We start from the raw sequence: 11,608 nt of genomic DNA on the forward strand, positions 1-11,608 counted from the left end.
GTGGGAAGAAACTGTTTCTGAATCTGGACGTCCATGCCTTTATGCTCCTAGAACTCTTACCAGAGGGAAGGGGGGAGAAAAGTGAGAAACCAGGATGACTGTTGTCCTTAGCGATACTTCCTGCCTAGCGAGTTGTAAAAATGTTGACAGTAGAGGGGAGCTGTACTGCAATGATGGATTGGGCTGACCTGATCACCCCCTGTAATGCCTTCTGGTCAGACAATGACCTGCTACCAAACCGCACTGCAATACTAAACATGAGTACTTTCAATAGCGCACAGATAAAATGTGGTAAGGACAGCTGAAGATGGACCAAATTTTTTCAACTGTCTGAGGAAGTAAAACTGCTGTTGTGCCTTTTTTGTAGCTCCAGTTGATTATTATAGTTGAGTCTTATTTGATTACCAGGACCGTTTTGCTCCAGGACAAGATGAGAACAGGACTGTTCCTACATAGGGTGATATCTGTTAGGAGAAATTGGGAGGAGCCCCCTTCTTGTTTTCAGGCCAGCTTAAACCACTCCCTCGGATGCAAGAAATTTTATGTTAAATGTGCTTCATTATATATGTAGTGTCAAAGTGTCTGCTTTGAGAAAAATATACGTGTCTACCTGCAAATTCTGTTTGGACGACCTCCCTGGGATGTGAAAAACATCTTAACATCATTAAAGCAAAGTTAAGTCGACCTGTTGCTAAACAAATGGAATGCAGAAACCACTGGGCAGTACTTAATATAAAAAAAAAGTTTTGTGTACACTGAGTATCTCGACAGTCTTGCCTTCCTTTGGGTACAAGCAAATTCATAATGGCAAGTTGAACTTAATGAGGAGTGGAATAAGAAGTCATTAAAGGAGTATTTGTTATCCATTTTCTCTAAAGAATTTTCCTCTAAGCAAACCCCTGAGTGTTATTTTCCCATCCTTTCCCACTTAAAGTAATGGTAATAAAGTCTCTTGACGCTAAATTGCAAAATTCATAACATAATAAGTGATTATGCTTGCTTTGCTGATATCTTTATTTGCTTGACCTATATTTCAGGAAAAAAACAGTATTAAAATGTGTTGTTTCACAGAGCTGTCACTGTTGGCGTTTTGAAGTGTTTTTGCTGTTTCTGACATGTCTGCTAAAAGAAAATACCTCTCGGATCCATTGATGTCCCGTCTGCTTTCCACACTCTGCAGATACATCGAGTATATGTGTGACATGATGGCGGAGGAGCCCATTATTCCTCACAGCAAGCCTATCCTCATCAAGTCGATCGTCATGACCCCTGTACCCCTCTTCAACAAGCAGCGCAACGGCTGCCGGCCCTTCTGTGAGGTCTACGTGGGGGACGACCGGGTAGTCACTACCTCCCAGGAATATGACAGAATGAAGTAAGAGCCGGAAATTTAAGGAAAAATGTTACATTTTCAGCACAGTTTTAAATCCTGGTTTTGCGTAGTTCTTCATAGTGATCGCAGCTCCTTACTTGTAAACTGTTTATTTAGATTGCAGCTCTACCAAGATTTTAATGCTGCAAATAAATTGGACGTGTGCGGAATTTAATCAGAGGCAAATACAAGGTATGAGATTGATATACAGTGCCTACTCATGTGGAAGCACTGTTCCAAATAGATTTTTAGTCGTATCAGTGAAGTTACCTTCTGTCCACGCGTGATGGTGTAGCTGTTTTTAACCTGAATGAGTGCTTTCAATGATCAGAGTTGTGCTGAAAATAATAATCGGCAGTAATAATTTCTGTGCTCCTTGTTCTTTTTTTTTCTACCCGATTGTAGCAATTATTAGGCTAAAATTACTGTCAAGTTCGTTTGTATTTCCAGGGCATTGAGATGCATATTCTTTGATGATAGGAACTCGCATCATACTCTGTCAGAGTGTGAATGAACAGACATCTTTCAATGTGACTTTTCCCTGTGTAGGGACTTTAGAACAGAGGATGGAAGGGCAGAAATTCCTCTCGAGATCACTGTCCAAGGAGATGTCCTCATTGTTATCTATCATGCCAGATCCACTTTAGGAGGCAGACTGCAGGCTAAGGTAAGGAGAACACAAAGAACACGTTTGTGAAATTCTTTGCAGTTGGAGCTTCTTGGCCTTTGTTTGTCACACTAACAAAATGTAGAGAAAATAAAAGCACATTAACTATTTTACTGTTCAGTTGAGAAATGGAAAATAAATTTTCATTCATATATTTTTGCAATAAAAAATGAATGTCATTGACCTGTCTTTTTCTTTATTTGTTCATTAGATGGCTTCAATGAAGATGTTCCAGATTCAGTTTCACACAGGGTTTGTGCCCAGAAATGCGACCACTGTCAAATTTGCAAAGTAGGTGTTTCCCTTTTACTTAATTTTCCCTTTCTCTAAATGTCATACAATCTTATAAACTTACCAGGGAACCTTCAGTTTAAATCTTTCAGAGTAAGGCCAAATTTTTACTAGGGCACGTTTTGTGCTTTATTTATCTTACAAGGAAACTCTGTGGTTATAGTGTTTTTTTTTAAAAAAACAAGCATTTGCTATGCTTCATGGGGCTGAGAACGTTAATTAGCTTTAACCATTTGGCAATCATCTAAACTGATTTCTAATTTCAATCCCACAATTAATGTCAATGATCTCCTACAGTGAGTGATTCCCACACAAACTTATTTTTTGGAATCTGATACCATTGAAAGTGATACATTCCTGTCTTCTCTGTCCTACCCTTCAGATATGACCTGGATGCCTGTGATATCCAAGAGAAGTACCCAGACCTTTTCCAGGTCAACCTGGAAGTGGAGGTGGAACCCAGGGATCGACCATGCAGCAAGACTCCACCCTGGGAGAACTTTGCTACCAAGGGCCTCAATCCCAAGATCCTTTTCTCTAGCAGGGAAGAGCAGCAGGAGATCCTGACCAAATTTGGTAAGTTGCCATAGCAACAACTGAAGCATTTGAACCAAATACCCAAGTGCTGATGAGAGAATTAATTATATAGGTAGGCAGGAAGGTGCCAGGAAATTAAATCAAATCAAAACATCAACCTTGAAATAATATCATATTTATTGATAGATTATATGCTATTGGGTAGTGAATAAAGAGGTGAATCAGGTTCTTGTGCTAAAAATTGACAGCTGTCTTCATTCACTTAATTTAAATATTAAATACCTTAATGGTCATATACCACTATGACTGGGATATAAATCTGATGAGGTTAAAACCTTGTGAAATTAACATGTACAGGATTGATTTACTTTTCAACAAAAAGCAGTATGTGGACCAATATGTTTAATACATGCAATGAATTGCTTTGGTGACATGCAAGAACAAAACACCTTCAAAAATCATATATCTGATTTACAGGTTGATGAGTAATCAAGTGAATAAATACACATTCCATTGAAAATGTATGTTTTTACAAGCAGCCTACGTTTTGCTTTTCCCAGCTGAGCACTTGCATTTTTGACACTGAAAAGCACAGGATGCAAGAAAAATCACTGGCATCACATTCTTTGAAGAAGGTTTTGAAATGTTTCTTAATCCTGCATTTTGTGTAATAGAGCCTGGGACTCTGCTACAGTATTTATTTTAATGACGCAGTATGTCAGCAGTTTCTTTCAAAGTACATCAGTGGCTGTCGGTGTGTATCTTATCCTAGTGCTAATCATTATACTGTTGTGTTAAGAATCAAGGTAAAATTTAACTCCTGTACAGTAAATGAGTACATGTAAGAACCGTAGGTGTTCAGAGTTAAGGAAGAATAATTCACCTGAAACAGAACCTGCCTGGTTGGATGAACTAGGATACAATAACACAATAATTCAAAACGCTGTCTTTTTTATAATCAGGACCATATTTCTGAGAGGTATTTTCATTAAATTGAATTTAGTGTTATTTCTAATACAATGTAAAAAAAAGAGAATTGTTAAATGATATATTGACTGTTAACAATTACTTAATTGTTAATAATAATTTTTAATTTGGTCTTTTACCATGGGGGCATAAGATCTAAAAATTCCAAATTTTTGTAAATTCAAATAAGGCAAATTATTTTTGTACTGAAGCCCTAAATAAACATGGTCTATTGTCTCGTGTAGATTTGTGTTAAGGTTATGCTGCTTCTACAATGAACTTACTGTGCAATCACTGTGCAGAAAGTATTGCCCTTCCTTCCTTGACCTCTTCTCTCTTTTCATAATTAGTGAAGGACCTTTTCACAGTACACTGAACAGTATGATTTATTCATGGCCAGCAAGTAAACAACTGCTGACTTCAGTTGCTGCTGACTTCAGGTACAAAGTGCTTCGAGAATGTGTCCTGTTCATGTCTGCTCTCTACCAGGCAAACCTGAGCTCCCCAGGCAACCTGGATCCACAGCCTTTTATGATGCAGAAGCAGCCAGGTCAGACCAAACCCAGGAGGGCTCCAATACTGAACCAGAGTCGCCGCAGAGCACTGACACTAACGCCAATAACTTCTTCCAGACACTCGAATGGGATGGTGAGTGAGAGTTGCTTTTGTACTGGGCTGAGTCGCCTCTCCAGGGTTCAGTAAACACACAGGCCTGACTGCTGGCTGTTGAGCAATTCCAGGACTCGTATTGCCTTGGCGGACAGGTGGAGTTTGCAAATTAAATGGCTAGCTTTTAGTAACAAGTTGACTTTGATTTCAGTGAAACGTAGAGGAGCAATAGGTTTGTTAACCCCAGTCCCTGGTAAATAATTAAATAATAGTTTTACTATACTTCTGTTACAACATTAATCGTAGAGAACTTGTGGAAAAAAAGTGATTAAGAATAATTATGCTGCATTCTCTCAATTGTTTGAGAGAGAGTGGAACAAAATCAGGACACTGAAAAACACACTGAGCAGCTGTCTTTGGTTGTAAGTACAGCTAGCCATGTCACAGCCAAAGCCACAAATCAGGAGTACAAGGGAAGTTACAAGAACACTCCTTCCTGTTTCAGATGGGAGAGGACGACAGGATGTGCCTGATGGACAAGCCGGCCCTGACATAGTGGAAGATCAAGATGACATTAGCGAGCCCTCGGAGGATGAGTACCCCCCCTTCTCTGAACACATTGGGGATCCCAGGGGGGAGGAAGGGGAGGTCCCCTCGAGAGAGAACAGCCAGCCCCTCTTTGAGGTGGATTTCCACAAGCCTTCCCAGGATACCCTATCAGAGGACAGCGTGGATCTGCTGGGGCTCAACACAGACCCCCAGCTGGAAGCACCCGCTGCTCCAGCCCCCCCGAGTGGGGGTATGAAGAACTCCTCCAGCAATGCCGACCTCCTCAATGACCTTTTTGCCCCCACCAACATCCCCTTAGTGTCCAGTGCACAAGGAAGCACTGAGGATCTGATTGGAGGAGACGTGGACGGGGATTTGTTCTTCAGTGCTCCCACTAGTAACACACAGGGTCCACTGCCAGCCACCACAGCGCCCCAGGCCTCTCAAAGTAAGGGAGAGCTTTTTATCTTCTAAACCATTTCCATATGTCTCCATTAGCAACCAAGTGCTACAAGCTGTTCCTCATCGTCTGTTGACAAGTGTTTCTCTCAAATTAAATTGTTCCAAAATTCATTCCACGGGCTGGTGCTGAAATTTTCTCCCTCAAGGAGCTTTGTAGCTTTCACATGGGAGAATGGCATTGCCCTTCCCTCCTTGACTGGGTTGTCAGAAGTGACACATCCCCACTGCTGAAATTCCCTTATCTCAGAAATGACTGTAGTTAATTAAGGAGGCTTTCTAAAGTTGGATCTTATATTCAGAAAAACACTTTAGGGGTTGTTACTAAAAACAAATGGACTATCCATATCACCCCATTAAAATACAGTGACAGCCTTTTTATCTCGGTCATAAAGCCACCATAATGTGATGGCCATGTTGTACTCACAGTTTCTAAAAGTGACAGAGAATTAGTCAGTTGCATCTTCAGTGTTTCCAAGTGTGACGATGGAGCTGGCCGTTGATGGTGACGTGTTAATGAATTCAAATTTTTGTGACAGAAAGGCAAAGGAAGTTTCTGTCAATAACGTATCCTTAGGGAGGGGCTAATTAGGATAATAAAAATTATCCTAAGAGAGGGACATCTGTAAAAGAGATTAATTGTACTACAGGCATGAGTTTGAAAGTTTGAGTGGTGTTGTGGGTTAATACCTCAGGTAGGGCACTGTGGTTTTACTTTTTAGCATGGTGCTCCATGATTATGCTTGTTCACTCTGAGGGCATATAGGAAATTATCGCTATCTTGCCATTTTGTTTATGGAATGCACAACCAAAAAAAAGGTTGTGTGAAAAAAAATTGCAGTGTTATGATCTGATTGAGGTCATTTCATAAAACAGAAATAGATGTGCAGTACAGTAACAGTATTCTGTTTTTGTACCCAAAAAATGGAATTGGTGTTTTACTGAACCAAAGAGTCTTTACTGTCATTGGCATTTTCTTAATTTTTTTTAAATAAAGCCAAAATTAGACAAAAGTTTTTAATTTAATTGTAAATTAGAAGACATTTGGACATGGAAGCTGTAGGACGTATTAATTCTTGGCATTTTGGGAAATTAGTGACCTGTCATTTGGAACTGTTTCATCTTTGTCTTTAGACTTTGATATTATTTATGTGGTTCCAGCTCTGTTTCACACAGGCATTTTTAAATTGTTTAACACACCCCGGCTGTTTACTGTCACCACAGCCACCGACCCCTTCGATCCGTTTCGGATCAGCTCCTCAGGGACGTCCTCTTCCACAGTACAGCAGCCAGGCCCCGACCTCTTCGGAGACTTCCTGAATCCCGAGGGAACTTCCACCAGCTTCCTGCACAACCACCCAGGCCCGCCCCCCTCCTCCAGCTCAGGCTTCTTCAACCTCAGTAGGCCACCATCTAACATTAAAATACCCACCAGTTTGAACACTGAAAGAACATTTCCCATAAGCTTTATAAGGCAAAGCTGACTTACTGTAAGATTGTTGTGGTTTGTGTGATTCACTGTAGTGAATGGAATTAGGATGGAACTAATCAGGTTTAATTAATTTGGTTTATATAAGGATGGTACAATAAGAAACACATTTAAAAAGAGATAGAATTTCATAGGTTTAATGGCTTTTCAGTTTTGTGACATGGTTTATCAGCTTTCCTCTTTGTAGGCAGTTTCCCCAAATTGTCTTATGCCACCAGTACAATGATATTTTTAATGAAAGCCCTTTTTGTTCATTTTTTTAACTGAACTCTATTTTTTCTGAAGACAATTTGTCGTCTGATTCCTCAAAAATGGCGTCGTCTGCCAGCCAGCCTGACCTGCTGGGAGGCTGGGAAGCCTGGGCCTCTAATTCCAGTAGCAGCAGTAGGATTCCTCCCTCAAGCAGCAAACCTGCATTCACAGGTGTGGATAGATTACAGTGATCTAAACACCTCCTGCTAGCTTCCCAGTGGGTCTTAAGGGGGGGGGGGTGCAGAGAATTTGGTATGTTTTTCGTGATTCACAATATCAAAAGTTATCGTGAAAGCTGATATCATCTATGATAATGTTATGGAAAGGGGAACGGCTGAGTTTCAGCAACCTTACCAAATAAAATATTGATGTATAACAGTAATAAAATAGTGCACAAGAAATTTGGAACCACCTGTTATTTACCAGTTTACTCTTCTCTTTACAGTGATGTCTTGCTTCTTTGAATAGTGCTACATAAACCCTTGTAACTACAGTACAAATAAATATGAAACTAAATGGGTTAGCAAATAGAATTGGGGTATTCCAAAGTGGAGATTAAATTAGGAATGTAGCCACTGAATATCACTTTTCTGGCTTAACCTAATTTGTTAGTTTGACTTATCTCACTTCAAGCTCCTACATCCAGCGTCTCTTCTGGCTCCTCCTTCGTTCAGCCCAAGTCTCAGAGCTTTGATCCCTTTGCAGACCTGGGCAATCTTGGCGCCACACTTCCAGGTAATGGTAGTGGTTTTGAGACTTGCGCAAGACTCCATAATACTCCATAAATCTCATAAAATATCAAAGAATATTCTTAGCGCTCATATAAACCAAATGCTTATTACTGAAATATATGGATATGTTGCTTTTGCTTAAGATTAAGAATAATGGTAGTGCACCAAACTGCAAAGCTCATTTCCTTCCATGCTACTTTCATGAGCGTGAAAAGTCAGCTGCCTATATACTGGATACCAAACTCCAGTCTTCTATATGTGGATATACTGATTGATTTAAATATTCCTAGTAAATAATGCATAATTAGGCTACTGAGTGTTAATATGCAGTAAATATCTTCTGTATCTGTAAGTGTTGTGTCTGCAATTGCTAGGGATGCTAAAATTTAAAAGATACGTTTCAGATTTATGTATACAGAAACTACAAACGGGAGTTTGCATTCTCTAAGCAGGCAATAGACATGAAAAAAATTGTAATACAGAACCATTTATTGTATGTTGCTGCTGTTTCCTCTCCCAGTCTTGTCATAAAAAGCTTGTTTCACCCTGTTTCAACCTTACATCAGCTGTGTTAAATAATGACAGGTAGAATGAGGATCCCGGGAAAAGGCTACCAATAGGTTAACACATGGCTTCTCCAGCTGTCAGGTCATTGTGTGCCAGGTTAGGTTAATGTGCATCTCGGGACAGAGTGGACAGCTAGTTGTAAAGAAAAAAGGTTCTCTGAACGTCAGTGTGTTCTACTAATCCGTTTCTCCTCTGGAATGGCACACCACGAAGTGAAAATGGCACAACACCAGTTGACATCCTGAATTTTAAGGACTGTCTTCTGTCCCTTTTCTAGGATCTGCAAGCAGTGGGTTTACAGCCACCAGTTTCAACCAAAAGGTGAACCAGCCACCCAAAGCTGGGAATCAGTGGCAGGCAGGCCGCCCTGCGACAGCAGGCAAGCCCTGGACACAGCAGACCCCCAAGTCGCAGCCCCCCAAGCCCACTGCCCAGCCCAAGCCCAACTACAACCTCAACTTCAGTGTAATCGGTGGCCGAGAGGAAAGGGGAATTAGAGGGCCCGGATTTGGTGAGGAGCTTACAGTGCTTTCAGATACACAAAGGCAGAACAGTGTTTTACATAAAATGTAGTAATGTGGGTTTTACTACAGCTGGAACTCTAGAGATTTCCTCACTTTAAATTTAGATGCAGTCAGTGACAGAGACAAAAAAGAGCAAACAAAAGAGATGACTTGGCTTTTATTGTCTCTCTTCATCAGTAAGAGTGGTTCCAAACAGGTTCTGTAAAACATACAGATGTCATTAAGTACATATAGCATGATGATTCATGACTAAGTTTGCTAAAAGCACTCTAGGATAGAAATAATGTCATGAAAGGTAATAAAAAAAAATCACATCTACAAAAAATCTAGAATAAAGCAACAATTTTTTTGGTTCCTTTTAGCTGATGGTTTGTATTGGGCCTTGGAAGAAGGTGGACACGCTTCTTATTTGAGCATTTTTTAAAAAATGGGAAAGTGAATTTTCTGGATTTTAAAGGACTGGGACTATGTGAAACAGAGTAGTGCTTTGAAAATCTACCATTTTTACCAAAAGATGCCTTTTCTCATTAATATCCGTTTCTTGATTGGTTTGATGTTTTGAACAGGAGTGTCTAAGTGATCCTTCTGAACTGTGTTTAATTGGTTTTGTTAATAACATCATGCATCAGGGTTAGTAACGTCATAACCCAAAGCAGGCCCAAACTCTGGAAATTAATTTATCAGCATTTCCACAACAAAAGCTGTCAGGTTTATTGTTTTTTTTCTGTTTTCACAGGTCCCAAGCCAAAGGTGAGGGAGGATGACTTTGAGGACCTCTTGTCCAAGCAAGGTTTTGCCACCAAAATGGAGAAGAAAGGACCGAAGACCATCGCCGAGATGAGGAAACAAGACATGGCGAAAGACATGGACCCTCAGAAACTAAAGGTTGTCATCATTGGCTAGTTTTTTGTTCAGAGGGCGTAAGATGAATTGAAACCTTCACTGGGTTTAGAAATGGAGCTAGTCATGCTAGTAATACTGCGTCCTCTGATAATAACAATAATACTTATAATAATTGATAGGTACTGTACATTTATATTTCCCTTATCAGGTAATTCAATTCTTGAATTCTCTCTCATTTCAAAGCAGTGTCTTTTATAAGACACTTTGCTTTTTGATTTTTACAACATTCTTTTCTAATATACTCTCCGAAGTCTTCAACTTATGAAAGCTGAAACATTTGGCATCATCAGTGTTCCTTTCCCCTGAAAATGTTTCAGCTTCTTAAAAATCTGAAAAACTGTTGAATTGGCTTGAACAGCTTGTGCTGTGCTGTGCGGTTGTGTCAGGTTTATGTGGAAGCCTTGGACCCTGCACCCACTGAGGCAGACTTTGAGAAGCTTTTGAGTTGTGTTGCATTGTCCATCTTAAATGGAAATTTCTATATGCAGTGCTATGTATTGCCTTCCTAATATACTGTGTGTGCATTACCCTGCAGATTTCAATAGATTCTGAAAAGTTCCTCATCAAATCAGAAACAGAGTGATGTTTTTTTTTAGCTAGGGATTTTTTTTCTCCATTTTATCAGTGAATAATAATTTAATACGTAATATAAAAGTCCTCTAATTTGTGTTTTAAGTTCATATTAGCTCCATTTTTTTCATATACAGTCATCTGACACAAAAGCAGTGTTTGTAGTGAAGTGTAGTAAGGTGTACCACACCTCCAATGTCTTATCTATCTTATTTGTATCTTTAACTCAGTTGCAGTACTTGAACAATTAATTATCTGTAGAGAAATCACGTTTGTAAGATTGACTTCCTCGGAATTTGGTCTAAAAGGAGGAAACTGCTCTAGGGGTTAGGAAGAACCTGTTATATGTGCTGCCGGTGATCTGGCAGTGACAGTGTTGGGCTCCGGCCTTGCAGATCCTGGAGTGGATCGAGGGGAAGGAAAGGAACATCCGAGCCCTGCTGTCCACGCTGCACACTGTCCTGTGGGAGGGGGAGTCCAGGTGGAGGCAAGTTGGCATGGCAGATCTAGTGACCCCAGATCAAGTCAAGAAGTATTACAGAAAGGCGGTGCTCGTGGTGCATCCTGACAAGGTAAATAGATCGGGTGTACATTTATTCCAGCAGCAACTTTATCTGTACAAAATGAGCCAAAGTTTCTTGGCGTTTTTTTTTAATATCCATCTGTTAGCCAGTGAGGGGGGTCAGACCAAGGTTTTGTTAAGTGACGTTTAGTAAAAAAAAAGATCTCAGTATTGCAGTTTTAAATGTAATAAGATTATGGTTATTGTTATTAATAACAACAATAGCAATAATTTCAAAAGCGCTTTTCCAAAACCCAAAGGTGCTGTACATAGTGATAAAGAAAAATGCAATAAAAAGTAAAAGAAAAAATAAACAAGAGCATGCAGGTTTATATAAATAGAATGTAGGCCCTGGTGAGGTGAATTTTGAGTTTAGATTTCGGGAGAGTCAAAGAATGTCCCTGTCATTGGATTCTAAGAATTGCATTCCAAACAGTGAAGCAGTGACAGAAAAGGCATGGTCACCAAAAGTCTAAGATTTAGTCTTGGGTATAGTGGGCAAAGAACTGGCCTCAACTTTTTTAAGTGACATTTATTAAAAACAAACTGTCAATACAGTT

At 39.8% G+C, this 11,608-nt stretch overlaps 1 protein-coding gene across 2 annotated transcripts in view; it reads left to right on the plus strand.

The window, feature by feature from the left end:
* The window catches only part of gak (cyclin G associated kinase), a 53,224-nt gene that overhangs the window by 37,176 nt on the left and 4,440 nt on the right, over positions 1–11,608 (plus strand). The window contains exons 16-27 of one of the 2 annotated variants that reach the window (XM_088909843.1): positions 1,181–1,375; positions 1,922–2,039; positions 2,251–2,330; positions 2,713–2,906; positions 4,323–4,481; positions 4,948–5,439; positions 6,675–6,851; positions 7,225–7,362; positions 7,825–7,926; positions 8,767–9,000; positions 9,750–9,898; positions 10,882–11,058. In XM_088909843.1, coding sequence (XP_088765969.1) covers positions 1,181–1,375; positions 1,922–2,039; positions 2,251–2,330; positions 2,713–2,906; positions 4,323–4,481; positions 4,948–5,439; positions 6,675–6,851; positions 7,225–7,362; positions 7,825–7,926; positions 8,767–9,000; positions 9,750–9,898; positions 10,882–11,058 — 2,215 coding nt within the window. The remainder of the gene's footprint in view (positions 1–1,180; positions 1,376–1,921; positions 2,040–2,250; positions 2,331–2,712; positions 2,907–4,322; positions 4,482–4,947; positions 5,440–6,674; positions 6,852–7,224; positions 7,363–7,824; positions 7,927–8,766; positions 9,001–9,749; positions 9,899–10,881; positions 11,059–11,608) is intronic. The other variant, XM_088909844.1, reaches the window with a different exon arrangement.

Source organism: Atractosteus spatula, chromosome 3, assembly GCF_055471065.1.
Source record: "Atractosteus spatula isolate fAtrSpa1 chromosome 3, fAtrSpa1.hap1, whole genome shotgun sequence".
Lineage (NCBI taxonomy): Eukaryota > Metazoa > Chordata > Actinopteri > Semionotiformes > Lepisosteidae > Atractosteus > Atractosteus spatula.